Source organism: Euprymna scolopes, chromosome 7 (assembly GCF_053919585.1).
Source record: "Euprymna scolopes isolate OS-2025 chromosome 7, ASM5391958v1, whole genome shotgun sequence".
Lineage (NCBI taxonomy): Eukaryota > Metazoa > Mollusca > Cephalopoda > Sepiida > Sepiolidae > Euprymna > Euprymna scolopes.
This window is the reverse complement of record NC_136488.1, coordinates 86,790,557-86,807,744: the sequence shown is the minus strand read 5'-3', so window position 1 is coordinate 86,807,744 and position 17,188 is coordinate 86,790,557. Positions and strand designations below refer to the sequence as shown.

Genomic DNA, 17,188 nt, shown 5'->3' with positions numbered 1-17,188 from the left:
TCCACGAGTCAAACAAGCTGGAACAAAGGAAGCAGGGAATAAATCAGACAATTCTGAAGAACAAATAACATAATAGTACTTATAGAAAAGACTGAGACTAGTTACATCATGTCTGCAAAAGAAACAGAGGTTGCTAAGAAGAAGAAGAAGAAGAAGAAGAAGAAGAAGAAGAAGAAGAAAGTTGCTTTCATTATTTTTATTTCAATCTCCCATATGCGAATCTACAGTTTTGTATTTTCATAATCATTTTCAATGAAAACTTCCTGCGATAGAAAAAAAAACAAACAAAAAAAACTAATATGACATTGGACCCCCCCCCTCTCAAGCACAAAATAAACCAATTTCTAAACGATTTTTGCCGGGTTTCCTTTTTTCAGGACTAATGAATAATCAATATGTTTAACCTTGATCAATCAATATGTTTAGAATCGATCACTTTAAAATGCATGCCCTTGTGATGCCACGTCAATCATAGAGGGTAAAAAAAATAATACGACTAGTACTATAACTATTTGTGCTACTACTACTATTGCTAATACTACTAGTACTACGACTATTAGTGCAATTATCTATAACACTCAACACTAATAATAAACGCATAGATTCCACAAGATATCAGATATATCTTAGTTAACTTTAATATGAAGATACCTTGCACTGTAGTGATTTGAGAAAGATTAAAAGTATTGGTCAGAATCGCACCAAACATTGCATACAGATTCTATAGGATGACCAGTGTAATATAAAATTACGAATACTAATTATAATATTTCGGTAGGTTTTAGGTGAGAAGTGATCAGTTTTATTATTTGCATTATTCAGTCTCACTATTTTCATCATGATTGATATTTTCACAACGTTTCGGCCGATGTGATCTCCTACCTTATTTAAGTGCATCTTTTCAAACTTAAAAAGCTTTATATAGACGAGACAATCCAATATATATAAGATTGTTGGCATTTTTTAGCGATATTAACAACTTCGAAACGCTGTTTTTTTGTTATAAGTACACTTTTATGCACGTAAATAATATTTAATAATATATATATATATATATATATATATATATATATATATATATATATATATATATATATAAGAGACCTGTCACATCTTAAAGGACATTTCATATTATTTGAAAACCAGAAAATGCCAAGGAAAATTTTATTAAATTCGGAAATTAAAATTATGGAGGTTGAAGGTTCGATCGATTACTAATAATTAGGGCTATGAAAACAGCATATTCTTTTCTTTGTTTCGATTCTCATGTATATATCCATTGATATCTTATATGTTTTTATGTAGAGTGATGTGGTTCTCGGTTGATTAATTTTGTCTGTGTCGGATATACACCCGAGAGTCAAAACAATGAAAAGAATATGCTGTTGTCATAGCCCTAATAATAACTTACAATAATATATTAATTAGTAATTTTACATGACTGATAGAATGAGAACAATCTATTGCATGAATTAAATAAACCACACAGTTCAAAATTCCGTGTAAGTTCCCTAGCTTGAAAGAAAGATTGTCAAGTTTGAATAGATGCACCTGAAGTAATTTGGAAATTATATCAGTCGAAACATCGCGAAAATAACAACCAAGTTTGAATAATCGAAATAATATTATTTCAATTATTTAGACTACTGTTCTCATCTTGTTTAATTCGATGTAACCTCTGATCTGTTGCTTGCTCGGCTGAGACTTAAAATACACTTAATTAATTCTACCTGATCTTGCATGACGGAATGAGTGCATACTACCCCCGTGGATTCAAAAAAGTATTCCATTCGAAATTCATGGCAGATTACAGAGTTCGACAAAATACAACTGAAAAAGGTCGGAGGTTACATCGATTGAAACGTAAAAATAACAAACAAGATGATAGCAGTAGCCCGAATGATCTAAAAAAATACAAATTTGTCAATCCTTTTTAAGATTCTGTATTCTGAGTTTAGTTTTTGTGATATTATGTACTGTCAGGTCGACGGGGTTTCAAAGGGGAGTCCGTTGGCCCCAACTTTAGCGGATATTTTCGTCGGGTACCATGAATCCGTTATGTTCAATTCTATAACTAAACCCACTGCATATTTCAGATATGTTGACGACACTTTTGCTATTTTTCCATCGCAAGGTGAAGCGTCGATATTTTTCAATAGGTTGAAATCTTTGCATGGGGCTCTTAAGTTCACTATGGAAAGTGAGAAGGACAATTCCCTTCCCTTCTTGGATGTTCTTGTTGAACGTTCAAGGGGGGGTGGGCTTTCTCACTACAATTTATAGAAAGCCGACATTTACTGGCCTATATGTGAACTGGTTGTCTTTTGTACGAAAATCACGTAAGATCGGCCTACTTAATACTTTGGTACATAGAGCCATCATGATTTATTCGCCTAACAGATTAGACGCCGAACTCGATAAGATCAGGGAAATATTCATCAATAATGGTTATCCTGTTGACCTTATTGATGACTGCATTTTCAAAAAGGTTGCGGATTTTAAATCTCCTAAAAAGTTTGGACCCTTGAAATGCCCGGTTTATTTAAAATTACCGTGGATTGGGGAAAAGAGTAATAGACTTTCCAAACACATTCGCAGAAGTATTTACGACTGCTTTTATTCTGTGTCCTTGCGTTTGGTATATACTACGAGACCTGCTTTTCCGTCTTTTCGCAAGGATAGTTTGCCTTACATCCAAAATAGCAGTATTGTATATCAATTTAAATGCCAGTGCGATGCTGGTCATGTTGGGCGAATATCCTTGCATCTTTTGACTCGTATAAACCAGCATGTTCCATCGAAGATCAGAAAAGGAAGGATGGGGTCTGGTGGTCTTCCTCCTTCTGCAGCCTTGGACTCTGCTATTGGCCAGCATTTGGTTGACAACCCGTGCTGTGCCGATAGATATAAAATAGAATGGTTCGAGATGCTACATAGAGCGGACTCCAGAAACCATTTAAAGATTTTGGAGTCTGTCTCTATTGCGGTGCGTAAACCTTCTTTGTGCCGGCAAAAGGAAACACCCAACGCATTGTTTCTTTTTGGGGAACTTTGAATCTTTTCTCCCGCATTTTTTTTTTCCCTAGTTGTGCCAATATTTTAATCGTTTTTAAACGTTAACAAATTTATTTTAGTGTCCCCGTACTTTTGGCACATTCAATAAGTTCCCCATTAGAACTCTTTATTTTCGACATAATATTATTTTGTACGCTATCGATTTTTTCCTGATGAGATGGTAGCCGAAAGAGCTCTTGAGAAACTTCCGCTAATTATATTCAAAACTATATCTATATATGTATATAGATATGTGTATATATGTGTATGTATATATATATATATGTATATATACATATGTATGCATATATATATGTATATGTATATATATGCATATAAATGTATATATACATATATGTATGTGTATATGTATATATATATGTATATGAATATATATATGTATATGTATATATATATGTATATGCATATATATATTTATATGTATATATATATGTATATGTATATATATATGTATATGCATATATATATTTATATGTATATATATATGTATATGTATATATATGTATAAATATATATATCTATATATATATGTATATATGTATCTATATATATATATATCTCTATATCTCTCTCTCTATATATGTATGTATATGTGTATATGTATATATATATGTATATATATGTATATGTATATATATATGTGTATATATGTATATATATGTATATGTATATATATGTATATATATATATGTATATATATGTATATATATGCATATATATGTATATATACGTACATGTATATGTGTATATATACGTATATGTATATATGTATATATATATGTATGTATATATATGTATATATGTATGTATATATATGTATATATATGTATATATGTATGTATATATATGTATATATATATGTATATATGTATGTATATATATGTATATATATATGTATATATTTGTCTTTACATAAGCAGTAAATTGTTGCTACACAGTCATGAGCGTGTTTCGGTCTACCAGCCTTTACCCACTAGAGACCTCATCAGGCAACAACCCTTACTTCCGAAAACGGATTGAGCACTCTCGTATGAATCTGGTTATATTTCACTGGTTAACCTACCTTTGGAGAATAGCAACCTCGAATTATATAAGTATATATATATATATATATATATATATATATATATATATATGTGTATATATATGTATATATATGTATATATATATATGTATAACTACTTAATTTACTCACAAAAAATTAATATACGAAAGTATAGATTTATGCGTAAACTTTAAGTATTTACTTCCAAATTGCTCAATGCGTAGGTAGAGCTAGTTAATAATTTATAAAATATATATGGCGATTAAGCTACACTGAATAGTTCGCGTTTCATCCAGTTTAGGACTCTTCAGGCTTATGCGCGAATTCTGTGGTTGTTTGTCGTTTTTATATGTGTATCTTCTATTGGGACTTTAGTTAGCCAATCAGATTTCTAGTATCCACCGCGCCCTTCCTATCAGCCAATGAGCACGCATTTATCGGACAAAGGCCTATTTGACCTCTGGTTGACCTGTTCCTTTGCATGTGCTCTATTTTGTCTGGATATTTAGTTTCTTGATCTGTTTTAAAACTAGGCTAGTGTGTGTTTTTTTAAAGGTTAGTTTATATATAAATATACATATATATGTGTACATACATATATACACACACAAATATATATATATAGAGAGAGAGAGAGATACATATATATATATGCATACATATATGTGTGATCGTTTATGTATATTCATGTTTATGTAATTTATTTATTTGTTTATTTGCTATTGTTTTTGTTAGTTTTAAAACTATTTTGTATCGCTATCCTAGAGTAAATTTTATCTTGTGAACACAATTATTTGCTATTTCTCTTCTACAGTTTAATAGATGTTGGGGTTCTTTAAAGTACAGGATAGCAAATTTTTCATGAAGGCATAATCTACATGGGTCGCCTAGGTCCCTACACGTGGTAGCTTGTCTTATCATTTTCCATTCGACTACCGGCGAATGTCCGCTTTCTTTGAGTTCCCAGTATTTATTTGCTAACAACCACAGAATTCGCGCATAAGCCTGAAGAGTCCTACAGTGGAATAAATGCAGATTATTCAGTGTAGCTTAATCGCCATATATATTTTATAAATTACTATATATATGTATATATATATGTATATATATGTATATATGTGTATATATATATGCATATATATGTATATGTATGTATATATATATGTATATATATGTATATGTATATATATGTATATGTATATGTATATATACATGTGTATACATGTATATATATACATGTATATATATATACATGTATATATATATACATGTATATATACATGTATATGTATATATATGTATATGTATATGTATATATATATGTGTATACATGTATATATATATACATGTATATATATATACATGTATATATATACATGTATATATACATGTATATGTATATATATATGTATATGTATGTATATATATATGTGTATATATATGTATATGTATGTATATATATATGTGTATATATGTATATATATACATGTATATGTATATATATATGTATATATATGTGTATATATGTATATATATATGTATATATATATGTATATATGTATATGTATATATATATGTATATATATGTATATATATATATGTATGTATATATATGTATATATATATGTATGTATATATATGTATATATATATATGCATATATATGTATATATATATGTATGTATATATGTATATATATACATATGTATGTATATAGTTATATATTTGCATTTGTATATATATGTATATATATTTGTATATATATGTATATATATTTGTATATATATATATTTGTATATATATATTTGTATATATATATATTTGTATATATATATGTATATATATATATTTGTATATATATGTATATATATATTTGTATATATATGTATATATATATTTGTATATATATGTATATATATTTGTATATATATGTATATATATTTGTATATATATATATATTTGTATATATATATTTGTATATATATACATATTTGTATATATATATATATATTTGTATATATATATATATTTGTATATATATATATTTGTATATATATATATTTGTATATATATATTTTTATATATATATATATATATTTGTATATATATATATATTTGTGTATATATATATTTGTATATATATATATATATATTTGTATATATATATTTATATATATACATATTTGTATATATATATATATATATATATATTTGTATATATATATATATTTGTATATATATATATATATATATTTGTATATATATATATTTATATATATACATATTTGTATATATATATACATATTTATATATATACATATTTGTATATATATATATATATTTATATATATACATATTTGTATATATATATATATTTATATATATACATATTTGTATATATATATATATATTTATATATATACATATTTGTATATATATATATATATATATATATATATATATATATATATATATATATATATATTATTGTAATTACCGTATTGGGCATGATGTATTCCTGCTGTAGATGACGGTTTTTTATGTAAATGTTTATGTTGTATAGTCATCAGTATACTAATAAATAAATAATTAAATAAAAATATAACTGAGTTTCTTTCCCGTTCCGCACAAATACGTTCGATAAAATATTGAAAAGAAAATCTTTTACTTACAGTAATGGTAATTATTTGGTCAAAGAGCATAGCTGGTGCCATATGAAAATCAAATACAAAATACTGTTGGAAACAAAAGAAGAAACCGAAAGTTATTGTCAGTTTCTTTATTTAAAAAAGAAAGGATTCATAATTGATAAAACATATGCAACATAACACAAATAATAACAATAATAACAATAATAACAATAATAATAATAACAACATATTGCAGCAATATGTTTAAAAATAAATTATAGATTGTTTTTATAATCTACATATCTAATATTATATAAAAAGAACTTCGTGTGTGTGTGTGTGTGTGATTGTGTGTTTGTCTGTGTGTGTGTGTGTGTGTATGTGTGTGAATTTGTTCCCTTTAGACTTTAAAACGGCTGGGTCGATTTTTTCGAAATTTCATACAAATGTACATTATGTGCCTGGCAGTGTTCTTAGATAGGGGTTGTATCAGAATATGTTCGATAAGTATCGGTAATCGGAAAAATCCGAATGAAAGAAAAAAACAGGCGATTCTGACTAAAGTTAACTCCTTATACAACCTAACATCGCAAATGCATTTTAAAAAGTTTCACATAAGTCGAAAGCCTCGGCCTATATAATCAACAGTAGATTCGTTAATATGACAGGGAGGAATTCGAAATGAATCTTTCTGTTTAAAGCACAATTGAACCATGATACTTGACCTTTGCATTTTAAACTTTAATTTAAGGCATTATATAAAATATTTTTATAAAATCAACAGTAGGTTCTCTACAGTGCAATGTAGATTACAATGTATTGTGAACTACGTCATTGTTGGGAAGCATGTGAAGCTTCCTCGCGGTGCATTGCGGTGAGTCCCTAACTAGAGCAATCAATTAATTGATTTGATTGAAAAAATGGGCGATTTCACTGATTACAACGACAATAAAATATAGGAGAATGAAACATTCGTTGATCTTAATTCAATCTCGGACAACGTCGGGTCTTCCTACTAATTTACAATAGTTAAATGTTTTACACTCTTTGCTGTATTTTATTAGTTATGTTCCCAGCATTTCTAATGTTATATTTTTATAAGTAATTGAGTGTCCTCCTTTTTCCTCTACTCTATTACTTTACAGCTTACTGAACGATGAAGAATCAAATAAATATTAATTTCGTAAGATCGTGTTATTGACTTAATTGAACTATAAGAAATATGAACGGATGTTGGTGTTTTTTTAATACAGCTAAAAGGGTCGACCTCGGACCTTGGAGGAACCACACACCTACACACATCACACCAGGTAGATTTTAAGTGATTGAAATGTTATTTATTAAACTGATTAAAGTAAATGATTGCAGTGTCATAGCTATGTAATATTTGAAAAGGAAAATATATTTTAGATGCAAAAACAAAATATTTCGACGCTCACTTTCTACTTTCTATTCAGTTAATGTCACTTATCCTCTGTCTGATGTTAGACATTTTAAAATATTTTGCAAGCTCATTCTATTTAGAGGGTCAAAATATTAAGGGGCAAGGATTTGAACAAAATAGAGTCAAGATTTAGAGTCAAAGATTTGAACAAAATATCTAAAGTCAAGGATTTGAACAAATTATTTAGAGTTAAGGATTTTAACAAAATATGAACTCATCCCATGTAAAGGATAAGTGGTCAAAAACCTTAATTTATCTCTGTATTATGCTATCATGTCGTACTAATTTAAAGAAAAAGGGAATATCTTACTTCATTGTAGTATGGGCAATTTGTTGATTCTTTTACACTTGTGTATCGTTTTTGGTCTCCGACGGTCACACATACGACAGGGTCCATGTTCAATCCAGCAAGCTGTCTAGCTTCAATGATTGTCACACACACCTGAAAACAAAATAAAAGTTACATCAGATCATAAGAATCAGTTTTGGTACTGGTACAGTTTTTGAACCAGACAAATCTGACTTTTGCTGATACAGAATTACGTAAAGAGACGAAAAAAAAAAAAACCCGAATAACGTAAAATTGGTTTCAATATCAAATCAGAGTGCATTTTTAATAGAAAACAAATATGAAATAAAAACATTCACCATATGTTTATTCTTACGGCAATGTGTTATTTATTATTGGACGAAAAAAAATCAACGAAATAATTTTTTTTTCACGAGAAAGTTAAATTTTATTTTTTAATAAATTGTGTTCTATATGAATAAAATAAAGATTATAAAAAAACATAATGAATGAAACAACGATTTTTATGGATTTTTCCCCCCGTTTTTATTTTTGTAGCAGTACTAATACAGCTTGTGAACCAGACAAAAACTGACAAGTTTAAGGTTAGGTTATGCTTAGGGGTAACGGTGCAAGTACATGCAAAACAGCAAAGATAATCAGTTGGTCGCTCCGTCAAGTTATAATCAGTTATGTATCGGATAGATACGATGAAACTGATTTACATTTTTAATTAGAATTCTGCTCGATAATTTTCCTAATTTTTGGTGTAGATACCTATTTTTGCCAGCTACGTAAATATATAAAATAATTTATATTATAATTGGAACTGTCATATTTCATCTGTACATCTTTATAGACAAGCACCCAACAATGTTATGTTTGTGAACCTATCGTGGCTCAGAGGGGCTGTCAATGTTATATCCTGAGTGGCATGGTATTAAATAAAGTTCCTTGCTCTGTTAATAGTTCTATACCAAACGATGTGTATAAAGATCTGCAGAACTTTGGTAATGACAGAGCTCATTAAGCATTTTCTCTCAGCTTTGATCCAAGAAAATCATTTTTCATGCAAGGATTAGCCTTTGCAGATTTCGAGTTTAACAGGCTGTGAGCCAGAATAAATGATTCCATACAACAATGAAAAGGACATTCTGTCTTTGAAGCTATTTTATTATATTTAACTAACACAGAGTTGATTTCTCAGTTAAGAAATGTAATTAGTTTAAGAATCTGGTCAATTCCTCAGCATTGCATCCCAGTTCTACAATTAGGGGAATAGGGTCGAGTCTTTTAATCCATGTATATAACGAAACTGCATTCTCTCTCTCTCTCTCTCTCTCTCTCTCTCTCTCTCTCTCTCTATATATATATATATATATATATATATATATATATATATATATATATATATGCCCAAACTTGTTTTCCACACGCACGCACGTATATACACCCCAGGCACGCACGCAAGCACACATACGCATTAACCACACATACGTACACACATACGAGCGTGAGGTCACTTCCTTTTTTTCTCCAAACGCATGCGCAGAAAACCAAGGTCCCACGCGCAGCCCCTTTTTCTTCCTCTTTCATCGGGTGGCTTTTGAGCTGACCAGTCGCACCAGATTTCGCCTCCCGACTACCAGTGGTCACTCCTCGTCAAAACATGTGCGCGGACGGTTAGCGACCTGCATACGTTCGCCCTTTCTTTCTCCCCCGTTTTCATAAAGCAGCAGTCACTTTATGTGTGCCTTTTCATTTCCTCCTCACGTTTGGATTTTTCATCTTTTGAAATGAACATTAGCTTTTTATTTTTCTACGAAAAATAAACGTGTTCAAATTTATTCAACAAGCGTTTTCATTCCTTCATTTTCTGTTTGTTTCATTGTATATTTTTGCAGCGGTTTGGTGTATTATTATATACTAACCCGTTACAAATTTGGTGACCCCCGAACTTTAAAATGAAATGAACGTTTTTGAAGGAACCACGTGTTGAACTTTAACACAAATATTTACAAAACACACGGAAAATAACCGGACAACCACGTGGAAGAATAACGTCAAACCGCGAACAAAAGACGAGTAAAATAATAATAATGTCACTACAACCCACGGAAACCCAGCATGAAACAATGACATTGAACATTCCACCCTTCAACCCGGCGAACACAAAAATATGGTTCGTCCAAATACAAGCTTTATTTGACGCCAAACGAATTACCTCACAACGAGCGCGTTATTGCTATCTCGTCGAGAAACTGCCTTTGGAGATAGTGGAAGAGGTTATAGATGTACTTGACAATGTGCCTGAAGAAAACCCATACGACACACTCAAGCAAGCCATTCTACAGCGAACCGGCGTTTCTAATGAAGCCATGCTGCGAAACCTGTTCACACAAGTTGAATTGGGAGACCGCACACCGTCGCAGTTACTACGACACATGAAATCCTTGTTAGGAGAAAATAAAATGTCTGACAGCATTATGCGTAGCTTGTGGATGAATAAGCTACCCGCGACAGCAAAACAAATCCTCGCGCCAATGTCTGAAGAGACGACGTTAGAAAAACTCGCCGACATAGCTGACCGGATACTCGAAAGTTCCCGAAGCCGACAAGTGTACGCACAACAACAGCAACCAGTGCAAACCCGAGACGAGGAGCTAGCGGAATTAAAGTCCACAGTGGAAAAGCTGTCACAACAATTAGCCGACGTTCTCCAAGTATGTCGACGTTACCCCAGTAACTACAACAACACGCGACAAAGGACCAGGCGAAGAAGCTCCAGCAGCAGGCGACACGGTTCACGTGATAGACAAAACATATGCTTCTATCACAGAAAATTCGGCGCGGACGCTCGACGATGCACTACACCCTGTGCGTTCAAAAAAACAGCACAGGGAAACGAATTTTCCAGCCAGTAACGACGACAACTGTAGCTGGAATACACAAAAAAGGTCGTCTGTTTTATATCCGTGACAAAATTCACGGATATAACTTCTTAATAGACACCGGAGCTGAAATCAGCGTCATACCGACACCGCATGGCCATCCAACGGGGACACATTTTCTCACTCTGCAAGCTGCTAACGGGACTAAAATACCCACTTTTGGAGAGAAAATGTTAAACTTAAACCTGGGAATGCGAAGGAATTTTGTTTGGAATTTCACCATAGCCAGCGTGACCACTCCAATATTAGGGGCAGACTTTTTAGCCCATTTTAACCTGTCTGTCGACATGACAAACCATTCGTTAACAGACAACGAAACGAAGATTTCGGTGAGAGGAACCACTTCAAAATTTTTAACCACCGGAATCAGCGCTGCCTTACCCGAAGATGCACACGTCCGCCAGCTACTCCAAAAATATCCTCAACTCTCCCAGCCGTTTAAAAATACGGACCCTATCAAGCATAGCGCTAAGCACTACATCAAAACCACAGGACCGCCCGTCTATTCAACCCCCAGACGCTTGAAACCGGATAGATACAAATTGGCAAAATCCGAGTTTCAAGACCTACTCCAGATGGGAATAATACGGCCCTCGAAAAGTGCTTGGTCGTCACCACTCCACATGGTACAGAAAGCTGATAACACCACATGGCGTCCGTGCGGAGATTTCAGGCGTTTAAACGCAAAAACAATCCCAGATAGATACCCTATCCCCCACATCCATGACTTCGCCAACGGACTTCAAGGCGCCACAATTTTTTCAAAGCTGGACCTCGTAAAAGCCTATTTTCAAATTCCAGTCGCAGAAGAAGATATACATAAAACTGCACTAACAACACCATTCGGCCTTTACGAGTTCCTTAGGATGCCTTTCGGGCTTAGAAACGCCTGCCAAACTTTTCAACGTTTGATTGACGAAGTTTTCAGAGGTCTGCCTTTCATATTCGCTTATGTGGACGATGTTTTGATTGCCAGCAGAAACCTCGACGAACACAGACAACACCTTGAGCAAACCTTTAAAAGACTATCACATTTCGGCCTGAAAATAAACACCGATAAATGTGTTTTCGGCCAACAAGAAGTTAAATTTCTCGGACACTTGATTGACAAGGATGGAATTTCACCTCTACCCGAAAAAGTAAGCGCTATTTCTGATTTTCCTGTACCGACATCTGTCAGACAGGTACGCCGTTTTGTAGGCATAATCAATTATTACCGACGTTTTTTGCCTAACTGCTCTACGTTACTCGCGCCTTTAACGGACATGTTAAAAAATCGGACAAAAAACCAACAGTTAGTTTTGGAGGGACCTGCACTCCAGGCCTTTGAAAAATCGAAAACTGCTTTGGAAAACTTCACCAAACTAACTTACGTCCAAGAGAGCGATACAACGAAACTCACACTAACAACGGATGCATCTGAAATAGCAGTAGGTGCAGTCATTCACCAGATTTCCGACAACAAAATGACCCCTATTTCATTCTTCTCGGCAAAGCTAAACAAGGCGCAGAGTAAATACAACACTTTTTCGAGAGAGCTACTCGCGATTTACCTTGCAATAAAACATTTTAAACATCTGCTCGAGGGTAGAAATTTTTCCATCTATACGGATCACAAACCCTTAACATTTGCTCTACACACACAGGTCGACAAATACGGCCCTCGAGAAATTCGACATCTCGATTTTATTGCCCAATATTCTACCGATATACGGTACATAAAAGGACACGAGAACATTGTAGCTGACGCTTTATCTCGCGCAACGATTGCTTCTTTAAATTCCGCTCCACTAAGTATGGAATTAATAGCACAAGAGCAATCAGCCGATACCACGCTTCCAGCTATAATGGAAAAGACTTCACTGAAGCTGGAAGAAATGCCGACACCATTCGGAACAACAAACTTCTACTGCGATGTATCGCAAAAACAACCTCGCCCGTATATTTCACCGAGCCTCAGACGACAAGTTTTTAATCACTTTCACAATTTGTCCCACCCAGGAAAACGCGCCACTGTGAAATTAATAGCGGAACGTTTTGTTTGGCCAAATATGAATACGGACATCCGTAGTTGGACCAAAACTTGCGTTCCGTGCCAAAAAAACAAAATACACAGGCACACCAAATCCCCTGCAGGAACTTTCAGTGTACCTGATGCCAGGTTCACCCATGTGCATATTGACTTAGTTGGACCCTTGCCCACTTCAAAAGGGCACACCCATATCCTTACTATAGTCGATAGATTTAGTAGATGGCCGACAGCAATAGCAGTCAGAGACACATCAGCCTCAACGTAGCCAGAGTATTCCTACAGGATTGGATAGCTATTTTCGGAGTACCCTCCGTAGTCACAACAGACAGGGGCGCACAGTTCCAATCAACTCTTTTCGCGGAATTTAATAATTTGTTGGGAACCAGACACATAAAGACTACTGCGTACCATCCGTGCGCAAATGGCATGGTCGAGCGCTTCCACAGACAATTGAAAGCGTCTTTAGCGATGAATGAAAACAGCGCGGACTGGGCAGACAATTTGCCGCTCATACTTTTAGCAATTCGCAACACTGTGAAGGAAGATTTGCAGAGCACGCCCGCAGAATTAGTTTTCGGATCAGCTTTAATTTTACCCGGACAATTCTGCGAAAACAATGCGAATATTGCCCCAACGACAACCTTCGTGACCGAATTAAAACGTAAAATGTCACAATTAAAATTCACTCCCACCAAAAAGACAGACACGAACATTTTCGTTCCAAGGGATGTTCACACCTGTAAATACGTGTTTATCAGGAACGACGCGATCAAAAAACCACTCTGTCCAAATTATTCTGGACCCTATCTAGTTCTCGACAGAAGTGAAAAATATTTCACTATTTTAAAAAGAGACAAAAGAGACACTATAGCAATTGACAGAATCAAACCGGCATTTATAGACGAACAATTGCGCTTGTCCCCTAGTCCAATACAAGAAAGTACACACTCACAAACGGACGAAGAGACTACGAGACACAATACACCAGAAACAACAACAAAAACTGGGCGAAAAGTTCATTGGCCCAAACATTTCAAACAATATATTACTTATTAAAAACACATATAAAAAAATAAATATAAAAAAAAATACATTTCTATACACATATATATTTTTTTTTCTTTCCCCAGGAGGGAGAGTATTGTCCAAACTTGTTTTCCACACGCACGCACGTATATACACAACTACGTATATACACCCCAGGCACGCACGCAAGCACACATACGCATTAACCACACATACGTACACACATACGAGCGTGAGGTCACTTCCTTTTTTTCTCCAAACGCATGCGCAGAAAACCAAGGTCCCACGCGCAGCCCCTTTTTCTTCCTCTTTCATCGGGTGGCTTTTGAGCTGACCAGTCGCACCAGATTTCGCCTCCCGACTACCAGTGGTCACTCCTCGTCAAAACATGTGCGCGGACGGTTAGCGACCTGCATACTTTCTTTCTCCCCCGTTTTCATAAAGCAGCAGTCGCTTTATGTGTGCCTTTTCATTTCCTCCTCACGTTTGGATTTTTCATCTTTTGAAATGAACATTAGCTTTTTATTTTTCTACGAAAAATAAACGTGTTCAAATTTATTCAACAAGCGTTTTCATTCCTTCATTTTCTGTTTGTTTCATTGTATATTTTTGCAGCGGTTTGGTGTATTATTATATACTAACCCGTTACATATATATATATATATGTGTGTGTGTGTGTGTGTGTGTGTGTGTGGTGGCTTCATTCAGTCTTGACAGACTATTGATACCTACTGTAAAGGTACCTGTGCGTGAAATTTTCTGGCAAGAGTTGCGCAATCCTCAACCACACCTCTCCTGAGTCAACATTGTTAAATAGCAGTTGCAAAATGCACAGCAGAAAGACTAAGAGGTTAAGTTAATCGTATACTTCACATCAAAAACCTTATATATATATATATATATATATATATATATATATATATATATATATATATATATATATATATATATATAAGTGAACCTGTCTGTGTATCTGTCTGTGTGTGTGTGTGTGTACATTTCACTACGCAGTAACTCTGTCAATTTTCGGTCTACAGACTCGAAATTTGATATACAGGGTACTGAGATTTTGGAAGATCTTTGTGATCCGTTTTCGGCCAGAAATTTGGCTGTTAAGGGGTCAAAGTTCAACGATTTGACTTTTGAGAACTCTACTAAACTCCCCCGACAAGTTTGGGTCTACGCACTTGAAATTTTAGATATAGGTTACTTTGACCTGGATCTAACTTAATAACTTGATTTGAGCCCCCAAAAAATAAATTTTAAGGGGTCATAATAGGGGTCAAAGTTAAAATTTTTTTACCTCTGCGGTTTCTACCAAATTATTCAGACAATTTCTGGTCTAACCATTTGAAATTTTACATAAAGGGTATTCAGAGATAGGGCAAGCTTTTTAATCGGTTTGGGTCGAAAATTTTTAGCTACCAATATATAAATGTATGTATGTATGCATGTATGTTTGCATGTCTGCCTAAAACTTTCGACAAAGGCGACGGCTTTTACCAAGATCAGTATCGTTTTGAAGTTCGACCTTTCAGACGACAAATATCGAAAAATTGTCTAAAAACATTAATATCTTCACCTTCAACTAGGCACTTTTCTACAGGGGGGTCGCTTTTTTCGCCGATATTTTTTTTAAAGATATCCTCTCCTTTAGATTTTCTAGCCTTACTTTAAACATAAGTCACTTCAGGTTTGGCGGTGGTCGTAACCGCAAAGACGTCAGGTTTTCCCCGTTCTTTTTCTCTTTCGCGGTACGGGCTCGAGCCTGCCTTCCTACTACCACTTTTTTTGTTCAACATACACTTCCAAACACCCGGGCCACGCCGGGCTGAAATGCTAGTATATATATATATATATATATATATATATATATATATATATATATATATATGAAGAATAAAATACGTATTAAATACGTTTGAAGCCACAACTGCAACGCGAAATTTTTTATAAAATAAACGAGTGTTTATTTTTTAAGAAATATATTTCGGATTAAAACTCCTTTGTCAATCTGCTTTTTTTTTCTCTTTTTCTTCGCCATGATGTCGAGTGGAAGAAAGTTTGATGAAGAGTCCACTGCGAGGTTCTTATAAAGCAACAACATCACGTGGACTCTTCATCGAACTTTCTTCCACTCGACATCATGGCGAAGAAAAAGAGGAAAAACAACAAAAAAAGATAATTGACACAGGAGTTTCACCCCGAAATATATTTCTTAAAAAATAAACATTCGTATATCTTTTTTTAAATTTCGCGTTGCAGTTGTGGCTTCAAACGTATTTAATATGTATTTTATTCTTCAAATGTCATTCAGCGCTTCTAACGGATATAAACACCCCCCCTAAAAAAAAATACCCAGATTTTCAAACCGCGCGACCCCGCGTAACCTATCCGGCTTCATAAAAAACCCGCAGTTAACAACATCACGTGGACTCTTCATCGAACTTTCTTCCACTCGACATCATGGCGAAGAAAAAAAAAGAGAGAGAGAGAGAGAGAGAGAGAGAGAGAGAGAGAAGATTGACAAAGGAGTTTTACTCCGAAATATATATCTTAAAAAATAAACACACGTTTATTTTATAAAAAATTTCGCGGCGCAGTTTCGTTTCAAACGTATTTAATACGTATTTTATTCTTCAAATTTCACTCAGCGCTTCTAACAGATATAAACAACAACAACAACAACAACAACAG

At 33.5% G+C, this 17,188-nt stretch overlaps 1 protein-coding gene across 21 annotated transcripts in view; it reads right to left on the bottom strand.

The window, feature by feature from the left end:
• The window catches only part of LOC145279820 (otoferlin-like), a 1,618,966-nt gene that overhangs the window by 1,130,187 nt on the left and 471,591 nt on the right, over positions 1 to 17,188 (bottom strand). For all 21 annotated transcript variants that reach the window (XM_080131202.1, XM_080131198.1, XM_080131211.1 and 18 more), the window contains exons 9-10: positions 8,504 to 8,635; positions 6,792 to 6,854 (exon numbers count right to left, since the gene is read on the bottom strand). In XM_080131202.1, the coding sequence (XP_079987328.1) occupies positions 6,792 to 6,854; positions 8,504 to 8,635 (195 nt within the window). The remainder of the gene's footprint in view (positions 1 to 6,791; positions 6,855 to 8,503; positions 8,636 to 17,188) is intronic.